The 25,887-nt window shown below is 41.5% G+C and overlaps 3 protein-coding genes across 6 annotated transcripts; 1 reads left to right on the top strand and 2 right to left on the bottom strand.

The window, feature by feature from the left end:
* Nucleotides 1–216: 216 nt before the first annotated feature.
* Nucleotides 217–6,020, bottom strand: dnajc14 (DnaJ (Hsp40) homolog, subfamily C, member 14). Its single transcript, XM_073467793.1, has 7 exons — nucleotides 5,885–6,020; nucleotides 2,635–4,074; nucleotides 2,426–2,532; nucleotides 1,931–2,050; nucleotides 1,629–1,789; nucleotides 1,374–1,476; nucleotides 217–834 (listed from the first exon to the last, which is right to left on the bottom strand). Exons 2-7 carry the CDS (start codon nucleotides 3,856–3,858, stop codon nucleotides 540–542), a joined length of 2,010 nt encoding a protein of 669 aa, XP_073323894.1. The 5' UTR covers nucleotides 3,859–4,074; nucleotides 5,885–6,020; the 3' UTR covers nucleotides 217–539.
* Nucleotides 6,021–9,161: 3,141 nt separating this feature from the next.
* nab2 (NGFI-A binding protein 2 (EGR1 binding protein 2)) lies at nucleotides 9,162–16,149 on the top strand. Its single transcript, XM_073467791.1, has 6 exons — nucleotides 9,162–10,073; nucleotides 10,186–10,319; nucleotides 11,348–11,399; nucleotides 11,558–11,672; nucleotides 11,781–11,966; nucleotides 16,052–16,149. The coding sequence occupies exons 1-6, from the start codon at nucleotides 9,162–9,164 to the stop codon at nucleotides 16,147–16,149; spliced, it is 1,497 nt and encodes a 498-aa protein (XP_073323892.1).
* Nucleotides 16,150–20,772: 4,623 nt separating this feature from the next.
* LOC140998231 (uncharacterized) lies at nucleotides 20,773–25,571 on the bottom strand. Of its 4 annotated transcripts, none has more exons than XM_073468437.1 (5): nucleotides 25,461–25,571; nucleotides 23,787–23,894; nucleotides 22,336–22,470; nucleotides 21,870–22,246; nucleotides 20,773–21,763 (listed from the first exon to the last, which is right to left on the bottom strand). In XM_073468437.1, the coding sequence occupies exons 3-5, from the start codon at nucleotides 22,445–22,447 to the stop codon at nucleotides 21,587–21,589; spliced, it is 666 nt and encodes a 221-aa protein (XP_073324538.1). In that variant the 5' UTR covers nucleotides 22,448–22,470; nucleotides 23,787–23,894; nucleotides 25,461–25,571; the 3' UTR covers nucleotides 20,773–21,586. The 4 variants fall into 4 exon arrangements, with proteins under 4 accessions (XP_073324538.1, XP_073324540.1, XP_073324539.1 ...); XM_073468439.1 differs by lacking the exon at nucleotides 25,461–25,571 and adding an exon at nucleotides 25,328–25,418; XM_073468438.1 differs by lacking the exon at nucleotides 25,461–25,571 and adding an exon at nucleotides 23,996–24,425.
* Nucleotides 25,572–25,887: the final 316 nt, after the last annotated feature.

Below are 25,887 nucleotides of genomic sequence, written 5' to 3'. Positions count from 1 at the left end.
GTGAGTAACACTGACACAGTGAAGCTGCCCAGATCGTTAGCTTCTTCATGTTGATTATAGTGATACATGTATCCCTCTTTTCAAGTGTCAGTCTCAGTTGGGAACCAATGCCGTACAGTATACTAACCTTATACAAAACATTAACAACAAAAGTGATGGAACTGAGGTGTTAAAACGCAGGTGAATAAATCATGCATTGCAGGATTTGGCAGGAAGTTATGAAAGGAAAATGTTTTATTACAGCATCCCGATAAGGACTTCAATGCCAAGGCTACAGTCATCTTAAGACCATCCAAAAATAAGGTGAAATGAGAGGTAAAGCACCATCACTGCTGTGTCTTCAACCCTCCTTCAATACTTCAGTTAACAGGCTCCTCTTCATAATCCAGTCTCTCTCTCCTCTGGCTGATCTGATGCAGCCTTACCCACATGAATCTGTTCAGATCTTGGCATGCCAACAGGCAGGCGAGAGACAAACATGGCCATTATTTATTGTGTCCCTGTGTTGTTATGTTGATACACTGAGAGGTCTACAGACTTCACCTCTGGAAGGGTTTGCGAACCTTCTTCCTCCTTCTGGGGGGTTTTCCACTTTCGGCCCATGTCTCGCTGGACTCTGGCCGGTGGCCCCCCGGCATGTAGAAACCTGTCTGGCTTGGGGGAGGGGAGAACGGGGGCGCTCCAGCACCAGGCGGCTGGTGATTGGGCGGACCTGAGGGGAAGAAGCCCCCGTTGGCAGCCATGTCGTTAGGAGGTCCTCCCTTGAAGATGCGGTTGAAGAAGTCCTGCAAATCTGCAGGGTTGGTGGGACCGGGGGCGTTCTCTGAGGGCGCCCTGAAAGAGAAAGTTGGAAAATTCAGACATCTTTTGAAGTGGAGGTTTTGCTTTTAGTAACATGTGAGCACAATAAATGAAACCCAATTATAAAGTAATTAGGGGTGGGATGATAATATATTTGAACATTAAGTATATCTCTTGATTAAAAGTGCAGGGAATTCATTTTCTGCCAATTTCATTTTCTGTCAATCGTCAATTTTATCTTTATTTTTTTTCCACTTGCAATAGCTTTTTACCTTTCTTTAGATTTTTCTACTTACTATGTTTATTGTTAAGCACCAAGGCAAATTCCCTGTATGTTGAAAACCTTCTTGGCAATAACCCTGATTCTGATGCTCCAGCACCATGCAGGCACAACAACAACCCAGATGGAAATTAGGGATGATGATGATTCATCAATAAATCACCATTAAGAATTTAACCCATTAAAAATGTATTAACTGAAAATCAGGGATAATCGATCATTAAGGCAGCTGTCTATCAATTAAAGAAACTCCTTAAAATTTGCAACCCAAATGTGAATAAAAACAACGTACCTGTGTCGTGTGGGGTTGCTGTTGTTTTTTGAACCGAATGAGATGTGATAGGGCACACGGTGTGTGTCGGGAGAAATGACTATCCTTTGGCAACCTGCCCACTCTGAAACATGACAGCATCACAACAGGTCACATGATAGAGAGAAAAAGTGCATCTAGGAAATACTCTACAACTGCTCCGAAGCTTTTCTTAGTATATGAGCTCATGCAAACTACAGTAGCTGATTAAGGGGAGCAGATAATCTTCATGTTCACCTGTAATATCATAGACCTTGCCATCCATACAGGCAAAGTAGGTGATACGAAGGCCCAACATGCTCGACTCGGCCCACAGGTCACCCTCCTCAGCACTATGGCAGCGGCTGCATTCAGCACAGAACCGGGCCTCAGCAGGTTCACGATCCATCTCGAACCGCCTGCGCACACACACACACACACACACACATAGACACACATATACAGGGTTACCCGAGACATGACTCAGCAGTGTGTAATACATAATGTTTAATTTCAGTCTGAGGAAGTGTTTGACACAGGTTCATGATGACGTGGCATACTTGTGTTTTCCTTCACACTTTGTACACATCATGGTGTTCATGGCTTCCTTCAGGTCATCCTGCAGTTTAGTGAGAAACTCGTTCATGGACTTTGAGAGCTCAGTTGCTGCCATACGCTTCCTGCGTGGGGAAGAAACAGGCTGGTTGGTGGCACGTGAACGTAACAGGCCAAAGGAATTAAATACACTCTGAATCACTGTACAATTTTAGGCCCATTAACCAGAATTATTTCAGAAAGATGGACTTACAATAGTTCCAATCAATTTGTATTTTTTATCACCGCTTTGAATTTAGCGAAATTGAAGGAAAAGTTAGAATAATATCCAATTCTACCAAACTGATTTAAACAAATGATGATTGTATCAACAAAAAAAAAGATTTAAAAAAAAAAACATCTCATAAACAAATGTTTGTGAAGATGTTTGATCCATTTTTAGTTTTGTTTTTCTTTACAATCCATACGTCTTGTGATAACCACTTTTTCAGTGCACTCACAACTCATACTCTCGTCGTGTCTCTGGGTTACTGACTATATCCCAGGCAGCCCTCAGTACTTTGAACGCCTCTCCAGCTCGTGGGTGTTTATTCTTGTCTGGATGGACCTGAAAGAGAGAGGACATGGGAAAAGGTTGCATGAGTAAAGGAGAGAAAATGTCAGCCTCAGATACTGTTTATTAGTGGTTAAGTCAGCTTCACACACACACCTGGACAGCCAGCTGTCTGTAGGCCTTCTTCAGCTCAGCCTCAGTGGCGTGCACCTCCACGCCGAGCACTGTAAAGGGGTCGAGCTCGTCCTCGGGTACCTCAGCCAACGCTAGCAGTCTCTCCAGCTCCTGGCCTGGCTGGCCTCTCCCTGCTCTGCCGGGTGACTCAGGGCTGGATGGTGGTACGGGGCCATCCCTCCTGAACCTGCTTCGGACTCTCTCCAGCAGGGACACCACACTCTTCCAAAACCTTGACTCTTGAAAAGCTGTCCAATAGCGTTTTCCCCTCTCTCCACCAAGGCGGACCAACGCACCCTTTGCCCACTGGGAACCGAGAATAACCAAAGCGCAGAAAAGTCTCAAACAAGATACGGCAGCTGTCTTTACCCACTTCACTGACCGAACTATTTTATCCACCAGGTCCGTCACTATGCATTTTGTCCATTTCAGAATCCGACTGGCATCCTCCTTCATTCCTGCTATGTCTGTCACCTTCACAAGAAGCTGCTGCCCAAAGTTGTAAAGTTTCACCCCTCCGGTCTCCACACCGACGCCACAATTGTGAGTTAATGTGACGATAATCTCAATCATCATGTGCACGCAGGAGATGCACCAGAAGCTCAGAGACTCTGACAGCATCTCCTTGAAAGCCAAGATGAGCTGGTTGCCTGTCCGCCTGCGGCCTCGGTTCTGCTGATGGTGGTGGTGGTTACGTCTGCGGGTCTGCTTGTGTCGGCCACCGCTTGACGTAACATTTCCTTTTTGAACAGAGGAAAAAGCGCTTTGACTGCTCTGCTCTGAAACCGATCCACTGCTCCTTAGTTTGCATCTCCTCCCGGCTCCCTCGTTCCTCCAACCGGACTCCCCGTTCATGTGCTGCTGCTCCTTCGCTGCTTCATCCTCTTCTTGATTTATAACATGAAAGTTGTCGTGATCTGCGTTGCTGTCGTGCTCGAACCCATCTGAAGCCTCATCATCATCCTCTTTGGCCTCTGGAGATCCATAAAACTCTGCTTCACCAATTCCAGAGTCTTGTGGAGTGGCTGGATTTGGGATGTCCTGAGATTTGAGATAGGCTGTTTTGTCCTCCAGCTCGCCGTCATCATCAGTCTGTCTGACCTCCCACTGAGTAGAACTGGTGACTGAGGCAGAATCACCATCAGGGGTCTCCTCATCAGCGTCTGTGACACCATCCATCTCCTTCTCAGCTGCTTCTCTCTCCATGTTCCTTACAGCAGTTTGATTGAAGCGCTGTGAAATCGGAATCTCATGGAAGGTGATATCCTAGATCCGAAAGCTATGGCAACATTTTCCCCAGACTCTCATAAAGAAGTGAGACTGGGGGCTCCTAAGGGTCAGTCTCAGGTCCACCATATCAGCAGCCGCTTCCAGGTGTCAAAAAGCTTTTTACACACCACACATTATGCACCAGGTCGTGGTCTGGAAAGCAACACATTGAGTTAAACATACTACATAGTGAATACGAATAAATTAATAAAGATCTCACTTCTTTCAGTAGTGATTTATATTAAAATGCAAGTTTTTACATTAGACCTTCTAAAAACTTAAACAGACATTTAAGACAAAGACCTTTATGGAACAGAGCAGAAGGTGAGGCCACTATAATGATAGAGATCTGCTGATGATTAATCTATAGTTTCTCAACTGAATTTCCCAAGAAAGGTGCTGTATTATAGTACAGTACATACAGTACATATATAACACACAGCATAATAAGTTAGCAATCCTGCAAAAATGTCAAACATTTTACTTTTAGCTGCTTTTCTCTGCTTATAAACTGAGTATCTTTGGGCTTGGCCTGTTGGTCGGACATAGCAAGGCGTGGAGACATCAGCTCAGGCTCAAGAAAACTGTGACAGGCATGTGTCACTATTTTCTGACATTTTATAGACTGAACAGTTTTATAGAAAGAAAGAAAAAGACTGACAGATTAAACATTAAAAGTGCAATATGTAACAAACTAAAATAATCAACAGAATGTGAAGGAATAACAGTTTTGACATTGTGACGTCTGTGTACTGTGTTGTAGATAAAGTGAGCTAGCTAACAAAGTGGCCTCGGCCATTTCAACTCAAAGGTCCTGTGCTAGCGGTGTGAACACCAGCACTCCCAGTGCTCTGCGCTCACAGTCTGGACACAGACAGATGCACAGTTTATTTAGCTAGCTGGCTAATGGCAGCTACAGTTAGCAGCAGTTAGCACTTATTCTAGTGAGATGATGCCCCCTCTTCTTTTGAGGATGAATTTGACAGGTGGCCAATTCTTACATATTGCACCTTTAAAATAATAGTTAGCTGCAGCCCTGTTAGGAATACATTTATAATAACAAACTGACACCATCAAAGGTTTTTACCTTTCACCTTTTGCTACCAGCACAATGAAGAAGAAACAATTTGGAGCAAAGTGCTTTGCCACCAGAGTTCACCATGACTGTATAACAACACTGTTTGAAGGAGCTAAACTAAGACCTAATGAGTAATATAAATCCTGAATGATTAACTTACATATAATGTAGACACATGACCTCATCAGTCCAGCTGTTGTGAAAGTAGTCATAAATAAACTGAAGTTAAGACTTGCTTTAAAACACACATGTTAAAATAGTAAAATACATTCAGTTCAATACAACTAAGCAACATCTTAGTTGTCTGCTAATACAGTTAACCAAAGAAAAACACAGTGCATCTAAATACGAGTAGCATGAATAAACGACTGACCTTTAGGAACCGATAAAGAGCGAAAAAACAGCCATTACAAACCCCTCAATCCTGCCTGGTGAGCAAGCTGACATACTAACTTAAACTTAGGATCGACTTAACTCAACAACAACACCAGATATTTTACAGGCGGCTAATGTTAGCTGACAGCCAGGGTGTTAGCATGAGGAAGCAGCCAGCCAACAGGATGACAGACAGGCGCTACAGGGGCTAAAATTAGCTCGCCTCTGGCTGGCTAACCTGACAATATTCCGACTAAATAAGGTCTCAAACGAAGATTACACGACCGCGCAACAGCTAATTGTTAACGCCTTTAGCAAACAAACAACCAAACGAGCAGCTAAGTCTTAGCTAATAACAGTAGCGAGCAGGACTAGCTAATATTAACGCTTGTTTCCCCTTCCTGTGGGGCTGACGAGTAAGCTAAGGTATGTTTTGAACACCGCACGAGTCTAGTCAGGAGGCAAATTCATTTGCATTTTGTATTCAAGCATACTAGATGTCATATATACCTCTCGGATAATTGTGTAACCTTGTTTGTTAACAGACAGCCAAGTGCCCGTGTTGTTTTTTTTAGCCACTTCTTCTTCTCCTGCTCCTTTTCCTACTTTCTTCCAATTTCTTCTTCCTCCTCCTGCCCTTCTACTTCTTCTTCGTTGTTTTCCGACTGCTAGCAAACAGCTGAGAAAAGCACTACTGCCACCCACTGATGTGTAAGTAAAGCTGATAATTAATAATAAATCTTAGTATTTTTTAATAGATTTTTCTTATTAAATCTAGTATATAGTGTCTTATTTCACACTATCCACCGTGTTGAATAAGATAAACATCAGTTTACCTTTTATTAAAAAAAAAAATCTAATTCTTGGGCTCATTTTATTTTTGATTTTGTTGCTTTTTTCAATTTTGTAACTTTGCTTTATGTATGGAAACATAACTTTTGTTGGTTTACAAGACAACTCCTCGCATTTTATTACATTTAACACAATAGTGTGCTTTAAACTTTGCAGCCACTGGTCAAAGAAGGCCTTTGCTTGTGTGAGGTCCATAAAAAATGCTCGTGAAATCATTTGTTCAGTCCTCATTTTTCATGGGTGAAAGTCATCTGTGCTTTCTTCATGTCATGCCTCAGCTACCGTAATGTCTTTTTCACCTGCGTCAACAAATCTTATCCAGCACTGAAGCTTTTAAGAAAAATTAATTTATAGATCAATTATTTACACCAGGTCTAATTTCTCTCTTCTGCCCCCCTGTCAGTTATATGATTGATTGGGAGTTGTTCCCAATACCCACACTAAACATATGTGGGTTTATTGTTTTGGTGTCTCCGTACTTTTGGCCATGTGGTGTATCACAACCTACAACTGGTTTCTCCAAATCATGTATGTTACTTCCTACTCACCCTGATCATCTCTCTAATTTTCTGAAAGGAAGATGATGTTGCAGGAGCAAAAAAACACAGAGACAACACACAGCATGTTCTCAGTAAGCTGCAAACGCCCCCTAATGCGTTAAAGGGTAACTCCACCAATTTTCCACATTCAAGTGTGTTCACAGGTCTTGAGGAGTGCTGCTGCGTATGTGGAAAAAAAATAGTATAAAGCCTTTTGTGGCTCCAGATAATAAGCCATCTGTCACCATCCTGCTGAAAAATGTATATCTTAAACATATACCAGACATTGTTCACAGAATACTTTATTTTATTAAAGGGTAACTCCACCAATTTTACACATTAAAGTGTGTTTACAGGTCTTGTGGAGTACTTCTGCACATGTGAAAGAAAGTAGTATGAAGTGTTTTTTGTGGCTCCAGAGGAAGCTGCGTGTAATCTGATAAATTGCCTCCAGTGTTGTCACTCACTGGCAAAGCTGCACTGTGGGTAATGTAGGCGGCAGGTTTTGAAAAGGATGTATGGGGGAAAAAAGGTGATATCTCTGATGTATCAATCAGTGTTATACGAGTGTGATGCTAGACCAGTGAACTTCTTTTCAATACTGGTGCCTACTTTACCCACGATGCAATTCAGCCATTGAGTGACATCACAGGAGGCAATTTATCAGATTAGATGCAGCTTCTTCTGGAGCCACAAAAGACTTTATACTAGTTTTATTTTCACACATGCAGTAGTACTCCTCAAGACCTGTAAACATACTTCAATGTGAAAAATTGGTGGAGTTACCCTTTAATAAAATCCTATGAACAATGCTTGCTATATGTTTAAGGTATACTATTTTCAGCAGGATGGTGACAGATGGCTTATTATTGTGTTCTGTTGTTGTTTTTTTTAACTGGAAACCAGCAAGGTTAAAGCTGCAAGCGAAGAACTGGTGCACAATAAACACCATACAGTGCAGTCACTCTGTGTGTGTGTGTGTGTGTGGTGTGTGGCACCTCAGGCATTAAGCATGATGGTAATTATAAAACAGAAGAGTAATGAGCCCTGGTTTGCCCACTCAAGACAATATCATGTAGGAAACTGTATTGTGTAATGTGATTTTGATATCGGCAGCTCCAAATAATACAACAAAAAGAAGCATTTTCAGTGGAAACAGTGACACACAGTGAAGGCAGATGCTGATCCTGGATGTGCATTGGCAGACAGATGATGCACTGATAGTTTTGGTGATTTCAGAAGCTGATTTATGTGAATTGTCCCTTTAAATTTGCAGCCAGCACTCAAAAAGTACAGGGGGGGAGACAACTGGGTTTCACCTGTACTCTTAGAAAAAAAATGTACGACCACCCACCTTCTACATAAATAAGGTGGGAAAAAACAGATCACGGTCCACATGTGTCACGTCTGTACAGTGTCCTCTATGAGCCTATAGTGTTGGTGTGCTGACGGCTTGTATAGGGGTCTGTGACACGGCAAACAAACTGTGGGAACCCCCTAAAGCCTCTGCATAAAAGACCAATCTTGAAGACGCAGAGGGTTAATTTCAAGCCCCCACCACCACCACCCACATCTCCAATTTGAAAGCCGCCTCTCTACCGGGAGAGGAAGGCTCTTTTTCGGTCAGATGGCGTGCTGCAGTCCGCCCCCGTCATTCTCCAGCCCACACAGACAGGGCAGCCAGCAACCAATACGGTGCGCCGGAGGAGGATTTCTGCCAGTGATTTCAGACGAGGTACGATACGCAAAGGGGATTTACTACGCCAATCTGAGCCGGGGAAGCTTTCAGCAATAGGCGACAGGGTAAGAAACGAACAGGAGAACAACTGCGATGTGTGTCTGAGCGGGGTGGTTTCTGCTCAACATCTGGCTCAGGAGCACTCGGTGGTTTTGTGTGAACTGTAGAGAATAATCCAAGCGGCTCTACTGTCTGAACGTAACGTGCTTTTGTCTGGCAGATGAACCGAGATTAGTTGTTATGTCTTTGTCAGTTTCATTCCGGGAGTAACGACCTGTGACATCGGGTGGTTGGAGAGACATTTTTTTTCCTTTTTTTTTTGTGCGTAAATACGCCAGTTCCCTCTGTGCACATCCGTCTGCCTGACCTGAAGAAGGTAAGAGAGGTTCATGTTTCCTCAACTCTTTAGTCACATGAGGGTTTAAATGTAAAATATGTTGAAAATAGGCATAGCATATGAAGGAAACTGCTCCAAACACATGCACAAACTTCCTTTAATCATGTTTTTATTCATGCTTGAGCAACATAGAGGAAAGTGTGTCAGGTACACCAGGTGTAGTCCAAGTCTTAATCTAAATGAATAACTTGTAGAGGATTTCTCCACCTGCAGGTTCATGTCTTTCCTTTCTCCTGCCTAAACTTTCCAGTGCAGTGTGCCATGTCTCTGCCACGCACACTTGGGGAGCTGCAGCTCTATCGGGTGCTGCAGAGGGCCAACCTGCTGGCCTATTATGAAACCTTCATCCAGCAGGGTGGTGACGACGTGCAGCAGCTCTGCGAGGCAGCAGAGGAGGAGTTCCTGGAGATCATGGCACTAGTTGGCATGGCCACCAAGCCACTGCACGTGCGTAGGCTGCAGAAGGCCCTCCGAGACTGGGCGGCGAACCCTGCCCTCTTCAGCCAGCCCGTCTCTAACGTGCCTCACGGGGGCATCCCTCTGTTCAAAGTGGACGGGACGGGTGCAAGCGGACCAGCAGGTGGGCCCAGGAAGTCTGTGAGCAACGGGCAGCCGGGGTCTCCTTGTGAGAGGGAGGATCGGGCGTGTCTTACTCCAATGCACAGTGGGAGTCCCAGAAGCCCTTGCTCCCAGGCCTCCCCGCAGCCTCCGGACACACACTACAGGGAAAAACTGTCACCCATGGACCCACACTGGCTCAGCCCGGAGCCTGATGGGAACTGCACTCTGGCTTCTGCATCTGGAATAGAAGAGGAGCCGCCCAGCCCTCCTCTGCTGTCCACATGTCCCCCAGGACCCTCCACATCTCCGAGCCCCTCGGCCTCTTTCGCTCCTGCAGCCCTGTCGGCCTGGCCCGGAGGACAGCTGGATGGGGAGACGGCGAGGGCAGTGGTGGAGAGCGTGGAGAGGCTCCTCAGGACCCTGCCCAGGTCCGATCCTGCAGAGGTGAAGACTCTGCTGAGGATGAACAAGAAGATGGCAAAGACTGTGGGGCACATATTCAAAATGGGGTCCCAGGATATGAACAAAGAAGAAGAGATCCGGAAGTACAGTCTGATTTACGGGCGCTTCGACTCCAAGAGGAGAGAAGGGAAGCAGCTCACACATCATGAGGTAAATGCACCAGAGACAAGATGAAGCATTTGAATGTCTCAGAGAAAAGTATGCATTGTCTTTATTGTCTGCGTGTCCGTCCCTCCTTCACTCAGTGCTTTTTCATCCTTAGTTGATCATCAATGAAGCAGCAGCCCAGTTCTGTATGCGCGACAATGCCCTGTTGCTGAGACGGGTGGAACTCTTTTCTTTGGCTCGGCAGGTGGCGAGAAAATGTGCCTACACCTCCACACTAAAGCATGCAAGGTAGGAGCGCCGACCATAGAACAGAGTGATGTGTTCAGTGACCAGCACACCTCACACCTGCTGGGTCTTGATTGCTCCTCAGAAATCAAAAAGAAAATCTCTAAGTGAGTCAGGGTTAAAGTTTTTGTTAAAGTTAGTTTCCTGCATGGTAACATGGCAGAGTGGCATCGTTATAACGAGCCACATGTGAAATAAATGTAAATTAAAGTGCCACGTGGTTTCTGTGAGTCATATTCCTACCACTTTATTCATTTTCACAATGAACCTGGCTCAGATCACAGTGGGAATTAAACTCCAACCTCTGTAGTGTTCGTGTATAATGAGCTGAACATTGGAGCCACATAGGAATTCACAAATCCCCCACCGTATGTGTGTGTGTTCACTCACACAAATCATTTTTATATGACCTTTCTGAGAGTAAATACCAGCAGTTTTTAAAAAAAAACAAAATTACCCTAATAATGAGTAATTGCCGAAAATGACAACAAAGCACAAACCATAACTAACTATTTATGAAAGTACTCATTATATTATTAAAATGAATTAGACTTAATAAGTGTTTCTAGTGTCCTTGTTTAACTGTGTCTTCATTCCAGATGTTATTTTAGGTTTTTTAGTATTTCCTAGTCTAGTCGATGTCAAATAACCAACAAAAAACACCCATCATCAAAAATACATTTGCATACAAATCATTCTGATAAATACAAAGTTTATTGGGGAATTATAGATAAAATTATGTACCAGGAAATTTTACAAGTTCAATAAAAGTTGTACTCAGTGTGGATTCTTGTCTCCTGCCGCATCTTGTTCAAAAACATCTGCTTAAAAGAAAAGTTTGTCTCAAAAGAAAATCTTAACTCAAGTTCAATTTTTCTGAGACTTCAACCTCCAACACCATGCAGTTGAAAGCCCTGCAAAAACACTCTTTCGTGGACATTAAGTCAAGATTTATTTATGTCAGATTTCCTGTTTCCAAGATCAAGAATGAACTCTGATGTTCAACTGTCTGAACTGTTTATCTCCTGCAGAACAAATGCAGATGAGAACAGCCTGCTGCCCCAGAAGAGAGCGAGACATGAGGTGAGTTTGCAGAGCAGCGCTGCAGCCACCTGTTAACGACATGCAGCATGGCTTCTTACAGATGAATGTGTGATTCTAACACACAGCACCGTGTGTAATTGTAGCCAAGTTTCAGGTTGTCAGATTATCAGCAATAGATTGACAGTGGTGTGTTTTAGGTGATTGTGCCTGAGAGTGTGTCATCTCTCCTCGGAGTGGAGGGCTCAGAGGGTTTGACTCAGAGAGCAGATGATGACAGCTTATCTGCAGAAAGCCTCGACAGTGTATCACACGGTAAAGAAAAAACTGTGTTTTCTCTGAGCTCATCAGTAGATCATCATGTTTCTATAAGACCGTGGTGTTTGAAGACACGTTTACACCCAAATCTGTCTGTCCCGTTAGACATCGGCTCACAGTGCAACCAGTCTCCATCGCCCCGACCCCACACTGACACCTCCAACCCTGCCAGCTGGAGTCGCCATCTCATACAGCAAACGCTAATGGACGAAGGACTGCGATTGGCTCGGATGGTGTCACATGATCGGGCTGGCAAGATCAGCCTGGGGTCAGAAGGGACTCACTCTACAGGTGACTTTTCCAATAATGACTCAACAATACTATGTGCTTAATGACGAACACTCAATAAAAGTGTGTTTCGCAGTGTTTGCCCAACGTCGTTCAGGTTAAAGGAATAGTTCGACATTTTGGGAAATAGGCTTATTTGCTGGCAGAGGATGAGATGCATAGATGTATCACAGAATGTTTCAGAAGTCTCTAGGTTTTACTTCCTGGTCATGCGGCCCACTGATATGCACAGTGTTTCTCCTGCTGGCCCCGCCCATGGCCTCCTGCTCGGCCAATAGACTTTTTACATTTTTAAATTGCATTTGGCTCTAGGAATTACATATATAAAACCTCAATGGATCAAATAATTATAATTGACTTTGTTTGCAGTTCAGAGTGTAATGTCAACAGTTATATAGATGTTTCTTTGATAGTGGTGATCTATGGGGAATTTTATGCTGCAATACCACCAATGGCCACTAGGCAAAACTGGAAGCAGGGCTGGGCAGTGGCGCCATATTCCTGTCTTAATAATACATTCTAGATAGCTAGATGAAAAGGCGGGTACCACTCTCATATTTGTAAGGTAAATATAAGGCCCGAGCCAGTAGCCGGTTAGCTTAGCGTAGCACATAGACTGGAAAAAGGGGGGAAAAGCTAGCAGCAAAAGTGAAAATGCAGCAAAAGTGCCCTCTTAAATACCCCTATGTTAGTTAAAAACGTGAAAAGTGCTCTCTAGGATGCCCTTCCAGTGCCCTTTCTGCTTGCGGTGCCCTTTTTATTTTTTGCCCCTGCCCCTAAAACATCCTGAGTCCGCCTCTGGTTTCTGAAGTAGCCTACTCTTTCCTTTTTCCAAGCGCATCAGACACAGTTTTAATCTATGTTGTGTTACATAGAACCAGTTATCTTCTTTTATTTTATCTTTGTTTGTTTGATGTGTACAAAAACAGAACAGTAAAAAAATCACAATTTGCCATTTCACGAGGGGTTATGTGCTAAACTATTTCTTGGCTGGGAGCAGTTTTACACTTTGGTTTTTGGAGAGATTTAAACAAACAAGATATCAAGTGTTAATAAGTGAGCTTTAGAGAGGCGGGTAGGTGGATTTTGTAACCATCAGTCAGAGTCAGGCTAGCATTTTCCCCCTGTTTCCAGTCTTAATGCTAAGCTAAGCTAACTAGCTAGTGGCATTAGTTTCATAGTTAGTGGTACACGTCTTCTCATCTTACTCTCGGTAAGAAAGCCAAAAAGCTTATTCCCAAAGCTATTTCTTGAAATTGGAATTTGAGGTTGAATTAAAACAAAGCATGTTGATGCTGGGGTGAACTGAAAATGACAGACAGAGACTCACTAACCTCTCCGAACAATGAATATTTTATAGCTCCAGTGCTTGAACTCTACTGAGTCACGCTAGGTGACGCCTCCCACCATGCACAGCTGAACTCCACCAGACTGTAAATTAGAGAGGATAGAAGTTAGAAGGGGAAACAGAAGGAGGTGTAGAGCGATATATAGAGAGGAAAAGAGTGAGCGAAGGAGGGTAGAGAAGATGGAGGGAGGAGGGAGGGTGTTACACTGTTATAGCACTTCCTTAATACCCTGTTACTGTAGCATTTTTCTGATGCATCACAGCTTCTCACAAGAAAGAGAAAAAAAAAGCAATGATCTGGGCAAGTTAGACGTTCTGGGCTGTGATAGCCAGTCGAAGAGATGAAGCGAGGAGAAGGAAGCCAGCAAAGACATGAGGGGGCGGGGAGGGAGGGAGGGAGGGAGAGGGGGGGGATAGGAAGTACTCTGTGGGTGGCAGAATCGGACCCCCCCTCTCAGCAGCGACTGACGTCAGAGTGTGTTAGGTGCGTGGGCTGAAGGGCGGGATGGATGGGGCGTGGGGGCGAAGGAGTGGGAGGTAATTGGAGGGGCGTTGCATTGACTCACCAAGCGACAGTGTACAAAAATAAAACCTGTGGGCAGGGAAATGGCACAGTCTTTTTTATACATCTTCTCCCTCTACCAAAAGGACTGCGGAAACAACAAAAAAATGACATATGTTTCATCTCTGACGTCGATCTCCCTCACTTTGTCTCTTTCTTCTCTCTCTCTCTTTTACTCATCCAAGTTTCCTTCGCCTCATTAATCACAACTTTCTCTCACTTCCTTTCAACGTCACTGTTGTCTGCCATAACTGATCTTCCGCTGATGGTTCATATAGTCAGGCTATCATTCGTCATACATCAGTCTGTACATACAATCTGATAAATCTAACCAGCTGTATTTTTCCCTTTGTGCTACTGAATATGAGCTATTAAATTTTTGTGTTATGACTAATTGCCTTCTTCATAAGTTATTCCAACCGTCTGGCTGAACAATGAGGGTCTCTTAATGAGAAAATAAATAACTGAGTAGTCAATAAATGAATATTCTTTTACTCCAAACACTGCTATATACACTCACAGCCCAACATCAGATGTGATTGTGTCAGCACAAATACACGTAATTATTATGAATAAATTCATGACTTGTAATCTCATATGTAGCACGTCTCGTTCACTTGGTTTGTTGACTTCATCACAACCATATCACCAGCCCAGAACTAATTAAACTCGGAGACTTTTCGTTACTCAACAGCTTGAGTTGGTCATATGAACCATGATGACTTCACTCCACGTGGGAGAGTTTCTTGCTGAATTCCCCAAACTATTATTCAGAGGTCTTCAAACACTGGTTGTATCTTGATTACAATGATTTATATTTGTCTTTTGCCTCAGTGTTATGATCATTTGCTGTCCAGCTGTTGATTTTTAAGCAAAATTATGTAACTTTTATATCTTACAATAACAGCTTCAAGATCATTTTGATGGTACAGTGTCTTGTAACAGGGTGAATAGTGTCTCTGTCTCAGCCACTCCGCCCCCCTATCACTTCTTTCTGCTCTATGTAACTTCAGTAAGAGGGTAGGACCACAGCGTTACGTACATGTTTACTGCAACATACAAGTTTTCAACACAACAGTGTTATGACATAATGAGTTTTGTCTGTAGTCAGCACCTACATTTCGTCTGAAACAATGTTACAGACCTAGAATTTGTATTTAAGACTGGTGGTGTTGCACTCAGAAACTGTGGGGGGCGCCAAATCACATAAAATACCAATTTCTACATAATGTTGCTTTACATTAGGAGTGCTTGATTTCATGCAAGAAGATCCACTCAGTGCTCTTTATATGTATTTTACTGTACTGTTATTTATATATTCACAAAACACTCCTCGGCCAACAACTTGGGTTTATTACGTCTTCGTAACTACAGATCAAGTAAGCACGGCACTAGATCCCAAGATTACTTCATCAAGTCCTTTAAAACCACCATACTAATACCAATAATGGTAAACTAAAGGTGGAATAAGCTGATACCTTTCACTCAGTTTAAGACCCTTTTAGCTGAGACAGTATGTGTTTTCATTGACTGTTTGTTGAGTGGTTTGTTTACATTACACATGCATTATACCATATATATATTATATGTGTAGGTTTTGATGTTAAATTTACTTTTGCCTTTATTGTCCTACATACACAGGGTGCCAATGAAAAAGAAGAGAGTAACAGCTCTCATTGGGCCACCCTGTATAAATAACGGTTGAATGAATATATGTTTCATCGGTTCTTTAACTAGCATTTGTTCTTTAAAGCAACATTATGTAGAAATTGGTATCTTGTTTGATTTGGCGCCCCCCACAGTTTCTGAGTGCAACACCACAGTCGTAAATACAAATCCCAGGTCTGTAACAAATGTTTCAGACGTAATGTAGGTGCTGACTACAGATAAAACTCATACGTCATAATAATGTTACGTGTTGAAAACTTGTATGTTGAAGTAATGTATGTAACGCTGTGGTCCTACCCTCACACTGAAGCAACATAGTGCAGAAACAAATAATAGGAGGGCGGAGTGGCTGAGACAGAGACACCATTCACCTTATTACAAGACACTGTACCATCTACATGATTTTGAAGCTGTTATTTTAAAGGAAAAAAGTTACATAATGTAGCTTTAATTGACTTCTAAGTTAATTTCTGCATCATATCTCATCTCAAACTTTACCTTTCTCCTCAGACCTTGACATTAAAGTAGAGAGGCGGAGTTCGATAACAGCATGCAGGAGCAGTAGCCCCTGCATCACCAAAGATGACTCTAACCACCGCGGGAAATGAAGAGGCTCAACGTTCATCAGGGAACTTGCTCTTAGGCCTGCCACTGAACTCAGCCACACAGGCTGTTGCTCAGCAGGTTTTTTTCATCACTGACGTCTGATGAGAAGAAGACTCATACCGACTTCAAATCAATTCAGTAAATGTCAGAATTTACCAGCGACTGATATCATAAACCTGCAGTGACTTCTAAATACTGAAGTTTAAAATGTTTTCACTTTATACTCAGTAAATATGTAGAGGAGACACTTTTTTGTTTTATTTTTTAAATACATGGACTACATGTCCTGATGGTGGAAAAAGAATATCTGATTGTATCAAGAAAAACCCGATATTTTGTCAGTCAATTTGTTGTGAGGAGTGTGTTTAAAGTGTTTCAGATGAATTAGGCTCAACACAGCAGGGGGCACTGCAACTTTGGAAATGGACTCTAAACTCGTGCAGTGACATGCTGTAGTTGTGTAAAGGAGATGTGGTTTCACAGGGAGACTTTTATCTACATTTACAGAAAGATACAATATGAAAACAGTCTGATAACGTTCTAAGCAACTCCTCACCCTCAGGAAACAAATGGATGTTCTCGGTTTTGAAGTCAGTGTGTTAGATATTGTTTAAGACTCAAAAGATGAGGATAAATTAGCGTTTGTGACATATGTTGATCTTGATTACACACAAACACCGCCGTCAGGTTCAGAGGCCTTTTATCCTTTGCTGCACCATGAGATCAGGCATGCTGAGGTTTATGAGGTATAAAGACCTGGTTCTTCATCATCCACTCCCTCACATCTTTCTGTAATGATATTTTTTTGCACAAGCGGCTGATTTGGTGTTTGCAAGAGATAATAGTTCAGGCTTTTCATTATCTTTAACTCTGTGAAAATGTGCTTACAACACCTTTTCTTAACTCAGCGGCATGAAACAATAACGCAGATGATGACTTCATTGATCTCCAGTCGATTTTCCAGCTGGCTTTCTTGACATTGACATCAGGTTTCAGGGTCTTGCTCGAGGGCCCTACCCTGCAGCAGCGATTGTACAGACTTTGAGGATTCTCCATTCAAAACTACACTGAAAGATTTTGAGAATTTAAAAAAGACATTTACCACAGAAAATGTGGTGATTAGTGTAGTTTTTTGTAGGTAACTTACAATATGGAAGTGTGTTTTGGGGATGATTTCTGTAGTGTTAGATATTAACTAGGTGAACCTTATGTGAGTTTCCCTTTTTTAAAAAAAATCTTATGTCATTTGAGACTCATAGTGAATTAGGGTGACTAATCTTTAGAAAAAGAAGAAAACTCATGCAGAGGTTTACAGAAAGAAATCTCATGGTGCTTGACTCTTGATACAGCAGCTCCTACAAGCTACGTCAGCCTATTTGTCCCAGTTGAAATTGTTACATGTGTTAAGACTCCATGTTATGACAAGGCTCATGATAATGATTAAAAACTTTAGACTTTTGTAATCACAGAGTATGTCAGTGAGGTAGCTTGCTGTGCATCAGTTACACCTGCCTGTCTCTTGAGCATTAGTAACTTCCTCAGTTTATTATGTTGCAGAACAGATTATTTATTTTGTTACATCTCAATAAATGTTATTTTATTGCTTAAAACCACGGAGTGTTGCATTGTTTTTCCACAAAGAATCTTTTTTTTTTCTTTTTTCTTGGCACTTGCGATGTGTCAAAGAGGCTGCAGGAGTTGCGTCACGCAGCCAGCAACACCTCTGCTGTCGTCTTGTTTGTTGCACTGACGCTCTGCACCGAAGCGGCATGACTCACCTGTACCAGCAATGTCATCAGCACTCATCCACTTACAGCCCTCCCTTGCTTGATTTACAGACACCAGAGAGGATCAAGACACACGATCTAAACCTCAAACAACTTCAATGAATTCAGGATTTATTTATTTATTTATTTCTCTGTAGGTAGCATACAATTTGTTTTAATATTAATTGTTAAAATCAAGCATTGCTGTTATGAGGGATGGCTGTGTCTGTAGGTCAGTCCATCACTGAAATATCTCAACTTTTAGTACAAGACATTCATGGTCCCCAGAGGATGAATCCTGCTGACTTTGGTGGTCCTCTGACTTTTCCTCTAGTGCAACCATGAAGTTGACATTTTTGCATTTTCTTAAAATATACTCCATAGGATGGATTGGCATGAAATGATTTACACACATTTGTGGTCTCTAGAGGATGATTTAACAAAAAAAAAAAGAGAGAGACCTCATCTTAAAATGTCTGCTTGGCCATTGCTTTGGATCATGACAAGATACCTACAAAGCTAATGACATTCCCACCAGTTTCAGCAGTAATTTATGTTTACTGCTAATTGGCGAAATGTTAAAATGTTAAGATGCTAAACTAAGATTGTGAACATTATGAGATATAAATATCAACATGCTGTATTTAGTGTTGTAAGTATTTAGCTCAAGGTAGCATACTGTTGACTCTCAGTCATGTTCCTGAATTACACTCTCTCCACCACAGGACCAGTTTCAAAGAGACATGGTCAGATGTTACAGGTGATTTTTATATAAAAAGTTGCATTACCTTCTCTTAAAGGTCCAATGTGTACGATTAAGCTGCAGTGAGGTTACAGATTGCAACTGATTGAACACCCCTCCCCTCACCCTCCTCTATGGTGACCCTATCTAATGTCAGCATTTGGTTTGTCCGTTCTGGGCTTCTGTAGAAGCATGGCAGACACAGTGGAAGAGGCTGTTCCCTCTGTAGATATGAAAGGCTCACTGTAAGGTAATGAAAACAGAATATTTCTTATTTTCAATTGATTATACGCTAATGAAAACATGACTTTGAATATTATGTTTCTGCCTGTAAGTCCCCCTAGATCAGACACACTGGGCCTTTGAAGGAGACTGTCGCACAGTCGAACACTTGCGGAGATACACCCAATTACACATCCACTACTTTTATTTAAATTAACTTTTTATGACTTTCAGTGATGTGGTAAAGGATGCCAAAACAACGTTCTTTAATCTTGTGTAAAACAGTCAGTGCAATCCCAAATTTGATTTCACATTATTAGAAATATTGTTACCCCTGCATTTATTTCTCTCTTTGTTGATGAGATTAATGACATCAGATTGAACACAACACCTCTGACCCGTCGAGACATTGACCCTACAGACCTCTGAAGGTGTCCTCTGGTGTCTCGCACCAAGATGTTAGCAGTGGATCCTTGAAGTCAAATTTCAAGGTGGAACAACCCAAGGATTGGACTTGTTCCAGCACCTACCACAGACGCTTAATTGGATCAAGATATCTGGAATTTGGAGGCCAGGTCAACACCTTGAGTTCTTTGTCATGTTCCTCAAACCATTCCTGAACCACAAAGGTAGGTGGTAGGTGTCATAGAAATACCCACATGAATGCTTTCTTCCCATAGTGCATCCTGGTGCCATCTCTTCCCCAGGCTCCTTATGCCCACCACTGAACCTTGGTTCACCAGTTGTGCATCCTTGGACCACTTTTCGTTGTCTAGACAATTTTCCTGCCTCCAACACATCACCTTCAGGAACTGACTGTTCTCATGTTGCTGAATATATCCCACCGCTTGACAGTTGCTCTGTGTAATGAGATGATCAATGTTATGCACTTACCTGTCAGAGGATATAATGTTGTGGCTGATCAGTGTATAAATAAAGTTACTTGCTTACTGACTCACTTGATTACACATGAGCAGCAATATCTGAGTTGTTTTTCTTTTTGTGTTTATGAGAGCAACAGATGAAGGGCGCCGCCTTCATCAATCAGCTCACTAATTAGGGAGTTCAATCTTTGAGTCTATTCTTAGCCCGTGCTGTTTCCTCAGTAACACAGAGCTGAGCTGCAGACAGCTGGTCAGTCTAATAATGCTCAACTGCAAACATTTCAAAAGCAGCAAGATGACCACTGATACAGTTATGAAGTCCAATAATCTGTATTCAAATCTTAGAAATATTCTTTAGGATCATCCAGATGAGCGTGAGAATATGTGAGGAGCTGAGGTGGATGTAGTTTTGAATAATGTTTACTGAGATGTAGGATAATGGTTCAGTGATAAAAGTTAATCAGATTAAATTAGATAATATGTTTTGCTTATCCAAGCTTGAAGAATATAATTGAACTGGTGGGATAATTAATAAGAAACTTTGTTCACACTGAAGTGCAGAGATCAGCTGAGACGTGATGATCAGAAAGTCTTCTTCATGCAGAAACAGCTTTTTCTGTCTCTAATTAAGAGTCTGCTTATGAAATACTTGCATCTAAAACCAAAGCAAACAAAGTTACAGTTACATAATATTATATATATTATATATATTCATTGGCCAGCACTGATGAACCCATTTCATAACAAGTTAATGATGTAACAAACGTGTCAGCCACATTTACAAGAGACAGCAGGTGGAAACTTTCCTATTACATTTCTAACAATTGTCTTTACAGTTATCTTTTCAACCAAAGACACCATCGTGTCTCCCTGTCCATAACCGACAGTATTGGCCAACTTATGAACAGCACACAGAAGGTCTAATAACAAAAAATATATAATTTACTGTCCCAAATAAACATTGCAGAGAATTTTTGGCCCAAGAAAAAATAAGCGTTTCACATTGAAAGGTAAAATTGACACAAATTAATCTTTTTATTTCAACAATGAACATCCTATTACAATTTCAATTAAATGCAAGCCATCAAGATCTACATGTTTTTGTTGTCTATAGTCACAAAGGTAGAAAAGGTGTTTTCACAGGTACTATTATGAGCTACATTAAGGCATCTGGGGAGGATCACAATCAGCATACATAAAGTAGGGATGCTTTTACGTAATTGACGGATGAATTACAAGAGGAAATATAGTTATTGCAGGTTGAAACTACAAACAGAGCAGTGATTATATATGTACAATATTTAATGCTCTGTGTGAGCCACATAGCTTAAACAGTGAGTAAACTACTGATATCTGGCAATGCAGAGATAGTTTTGTTGAGTTTTGGTATAATTTGCTTAGATTGGCTTAGATTTACATTAGTTTCGACAGAAGAGAAAGTATTTCTCTTCTATTTACCCCTATTTATTAGGGAGACATAAATCTCAGAGACCTGGATCTCAAAATCTTGAAAAATTAAACCATGGCTACATACGAGTACTGTAGAAGTAAGTGTTTTGTGTAATATGGGAAAATGAGCCTTTAAAATACAATACCTCAGTATTTTTGTATACAATTAAAGCATAGAAAGTCTATTTAAATCCTTCAGTTCACATTTCAGAGACAGAAAATCATGCCAGCATCTGTACAGTTCATCCAAACAGCTAAACAGCTAACCACATAAAGAACAGGTCTACTCAGTGCTGTTTCCAGAGGTCAGATTGACCTGCTTCATCACAGCACATCATATGAACACATATCTCATATATCAGGAGAAAAAGATAGTTTAGGTGACATGGGTGTGAAGGTGTCGGAGGAACTCTCCTCTGGTGGTTGTGTCTCCGGGGAAAATCGCCTGGCAGAACTCACAAACGTGAGACTGCAGCGCCACGTCTGACATCAGCATCCCGTGAGATAGAGTCCGCAAGTCGCCGGCCAGGGAGGGACTGTCTGTCGCAGGCGTCTGACACAAAGAGAGAGGAGGAGACATGGAGATTTTGAGGGACAACAAGGACAGATCGGAGAACCCCTGCCCTCAGGTGGGATTTTTGTCCAGTAAAGACACCTACCCTCAGTGTGTGCATCGTCCCGTCTCCACACAGATGATCTGCTTGCAACACATTTCTTGAGGCATTCGAAGAAGCTCCTTGCCACCTCAGGGAGTCCATGCTCAGCAAAGGTGCAAAGGTTGGTTGCACCAACTCCTGATTTACCTTTATCCGACGAGGCCCTTCCATACAGAGCTTGGACATATCTTTAGCGAGGAGATCAGAGAAAGTGCCCACATTTTTAGAGAGGTGATCTGCGACGCCACACTGTGCTGCAGCGTTGTGTGCTGTGGCTGTTAGTGGTTGAGGATTTTCAAGGAGACATGCAGGGATTTCTTGGGTACACTGCACAGGGATGGACATCATATCACTCGCCTCCCCATTAGGAAGAGCTGCACCTGCAGGCAGACAGTTTTAAATGTGTTAAGTGAATCCTGACTGACACATGTTTATAAGCGTTTGGAGTTACAATAGATTTCATACAGACCTTGCTGTTTCTGCAGAGCTGTTGTGAGTTGATGTAACAGAGCTGCTTGTCTGAGGCAGAGTGACCTCAGGCGAAGAAACTGCTGGTACAGTTCACTGTACGCTTCCTCCATCTCAGCAGCTCACAGATCCACAGCTAGTAAATACAGGTCAATACACAGAGCTGTACAGTAGACTTATATAACATACACTTACATATGCATGAATCATTCATTATATAGACTACGTATTGGTGACATACTGTTTTTACACACATGCTTGCAGCTTTGTGAGTCTGTACTTTAGTACAACAGTGATTTGAGCAAAATGCCAATGTTAAGGAAATATTCTCCGTCGTCATCTTAATTTAGCCTGTTAGCATGTTTGTTAGTTTGAGCTAAACACAGCTAAACACAAAGCACAGTATTTGGTTGTAAAACCAAACAAATTGATATTTCTACCTGATGATGGCGCTAGATGAAAAGTTAAGGGATTACTAAAGTCATAAGAGCAAATTTCTAGGGACCTTGCATTTTTGTGGACATTTTCACAGCAATCCATCTCATAATTGTCAAGATATTTCCATGTAAAAGACAATGTCAAGGTCATGGTGGTGCCAGAGGAAAGGTTCAGGGATCACTCACTAGTAACCATGAAAATCTGTAAAAAAAATTAATAAAACAAATCTATCCCATAGTTGTAGAGATATTTAAAGGTACAGTAAGAAATATCTGGAGAAAGATAGTTGATTGACTCATTCCCAGGTCGCTTTGGGTTGGTGGCTCGGTTCGAGACACTATTGTTTATCAAGTCTCATTTGAATGTGAATCAACAATCAACAATCAACAATCTTTCTCCAGAATCACTCACCCCACCTTTAAGTCTGGATCCAAGTGGTGAATCTATCAACTGACCAACCAAAAAGCCAATACTGCCAGGCCGGCTAGTGCTGTTGTGGTGTTTTGATAGTGGTAGTCCATCACATTGTTTAATTTGGATTAGATCTGGTGATACTGATGATTTTCATCATTTTCCTGCTTCTTATAATATTTTAGTGACCATTTGTGCCCTGTATTCAATGTTTCTCCACTAACGTAATTTTCTTTTTTTCTCTAAATCTGCTGTACATCGTCATCATATTATACATTTTGCTGAATATGACCAAATCCAACTTATACAGAGCGCAATGGTCAGGATTTCAAGAAATACTAAAGAATGAGTCCTCCACAAGATTACATGAAACTGAAAAGAAGGTTTTAATTCATTGAACTTTTCATATTTGATTTATTAGGTTAACTGTTCGTAAACTTTCCATGTATTTTATTTCCCAACAGATCTAGTGGTTTTACGTAATATACAACCATGACAAACCTTACTTTTAATCCGGCCTGTTTCAACCCTGATGCATCGGCTCTCTGTGAATATACAAGGTGATTTCATACTGTCAGTGTGCATCAGTTCTGATCTGCTTACCCCCTCACAAGCTCATGTGTCGCTTCTCCAATAATTCAGAACTCGTTGTCATTTCTTACAGCTGGGTTCAGGGTTCCTGTCGATCCTCCTCCATGTCGAACAAGCTTCCTGTTATTGTCACGCAATCAGACACTGTCTCAGCATGTAAATCCAGACTCAAATCCCTTTTAATTTATGACAGTGAATCCATTCTTCAAAAGAGGCCTTACCAACCACAGTGACTGTAGGTCGAGTCTCTTTCTTCCAAAGTGAGCTAATGGAAATTATACTGACCTACGTATCAACACATGCTGCGTTGGAAAATGTTGAGCATAAGGAAGTAGCTCTTAAAAACAGGGAAGTGAAACTCCCGTCATATAAAAAGGAACCTCACCATCACTCAGTTGACATGTAACATGAGTGTCTGCAGAGGCTTTATTAGCAAAGACTAAAAAGAGGAAAGAGTCAGGCTCTATTTTGAATGTAAATGAAGCACTGTTTCTTTTTATTTTGTATGATTTAAAAAGAAAATTGACGCCAGTGATTGTTCCATTGAGTCTCTCCATCTGTGTTTTTAAATGGTTTCAGCTGCTCATATGATTTTCTTGTGTTGTGACGGAGAGGAAAGTAAGAAAAAGACAGCACAGCAGAGCGTCTTAAAAAGTTGTCAGCATGTTAGCCAATAGAAAGAAGAAGGCATCTCCTGCACAAAATGGATTTGTATAAAACATAAAAATTACAGCAGCAACAATTAATCAATTAGTTGCCAACTATTTTAATAATCACCTAATCGGTTGAGTAATTGTTTAAGAAAAAAGGTGAAAAAATTATTTGATTCCAGGTTCTTAAATGTGAATATTTTCTGGTGTTTGTTCTCTTTCGTGGACAATACAAGACATTTGCAAACGTCAATCTTTGGGAAACACAAATCAACATTTTTCACAATTTTCTGACATTTTAAAATCAAAATAACTAATCGACTGAATCAAAATGAAAATAATTGTCAGTCGCAGCACTGATATAAATCATATATTAAATGCATAATGTCTCCCCATCACTTGTGAAAGATGGATTCAGATCCTTTACTCATGCAAAAGAAGCAATAATGTCAAAATAAGAGTCAGCACTTTCTACAGTACTGCCAGTAAAATCTCTCTTAGGATCCGAATTCAAAACTGAAAGTACACATGATAGGTATGATATTTGAGGGCAGTAAATCACTACCAATGCTGCATATTTTCTAAGTTTACTGTAGGCCTATGTTTCTGTAAATGCAATCTTAATCTGTAAAGTTTATAATATAAATATAGTGGAGTTAAAGTTTAAAATTGCATACAGTGGAAATGCTCAATACTCAACTGAAGCACAAGTAACTTAAAGTCATTAGTGCAGCACTTGAGTCAGCGTGGTGTCATACTCCAACACTGTCCATGTATGGTCACATTATCCAGTGTCAGTCAGCTTCAATCCCTTTAACTCTCTAGCCTCTGTCCGAACTCACATTTATCATAATTGTGTAACTTTCTCAGTAAAGTGGAAATGAAGAGTCACGCTTCACTTACTCAACTTACTACAAAACGCGGAACTCCAACCGAAATGCATTTCACTTTCTGCCTCTCCTCCCAGCCGTGAGACTCACACATGTCAGGACAGCTTTTCCCCCCGTGAATCACAAAAATAATAAAGTTTACTTACAACTCAAAGTGCCGTTTCATTCCCAGGAGGAAGTGCACACGCAGATACTGATGATGATGATAGTCATAATCCTTCTCCTGGCCGGACTGGAAAAAAAGATCCGCATTGTACTGTGATGACGTCACGAACCCAGCCTTAAACAGGAGTTCACCTGCGTCAAACTGAGCTACACCTGCCAAAATGACACTTCCTGATCAGCAGGCACCTTCAAAATAAAAGGCGCACATGTTTGTGGTAAAGCCTTAAGACCTTTTCAGGGAGACCTTTGGATTGAAGGTTGGTGTCATAAAAATGTTAAATAATTTTTTTTTTTTTTTTTTTTTTTAAATCAGCAACTGGATTGTCCGCTAAATTGCTCCCAAACTGCCCTCAAGTCCCAAAAGGTCATATTTCTATGCCTTGTTTGCATAATGATTATCATACTGTA

This window comes from Pagrus major, chromosome 6 (genome assembly GCF_040436345.1).
Source record: "Pagrus major chromosome 6, Pma_NU_1.0".
Lineage (NCBI taxonomy): Eukaryota > Metazoa > Chordata > Actinopteri > Spariformes > Sparidae > Pagrus > Pagrus major.
This window is presented reverse-complemented; position numbering and strand designations above follow the sequence as displayed.

Coding starts and splice junctions, on each gene's coding strand:
- dnajc14 (XM_073467793.1), bottom strand. CDS start 3,858: ATGGAGAGAGAAGCAGCTGAGAAGGAGATGGATGGTGTCACAGACGCT. Junction 2,051..2,425: donor ACACGACGAGAGTATGAGTT/GTGAGTGCACTG, acceptor TTCCCCACGCAG/GAAGCGTATGGCAGCAACTG. Junction 835..1,373: donor AGCAACCCCACACGACACAG/GTACGTTGTTTT, acceptor TTTCTCTTTCAG/GGCGCCCTCAGAGAACGCCC.
- nab2 (XM_073467791.1), top strand. CDS start 9,162: ATGTCTCTGCCACGCACACTTGGGGAGCTGCAGCTCTATCGGGTGCTG. Junction 10,320..11,347: donor TCCACACTAAAGCATGCAAG/GTAGGAGCGCCG, acceptor TATCTCCTGCAG/AACAAATGCAGATGAGAACA. Junction 11,673..11,780: donor CCTCGACAGTGTATCACACG/GTAAAGAAAAAA, acceptor CTGTCCCGTTAG/ACATCGGCTCACAGTGCAAC.
- LOC140998231 (XM_073468437.1), bottom strand. CDS start 22,447: ATGGAGGAAGCGTACAGTGAACTGTACCAGCAGTTTCTTCGCCTGAGG. Junction 22,247..22,335: donor AGCTCTGCAGAAACAGCAAG/GTCTGTATGAAA, acceptor GTCTGCCTGCAG/GTGCAGCTCTTCCTAATGGG. Junction 21,764..21,869: donor GGACGATGCACACACTGAGG/GTAGGTGTCTTT, acceptor TCTTTGTGTCAG/ACGCCTGCGACAGACAGTCC.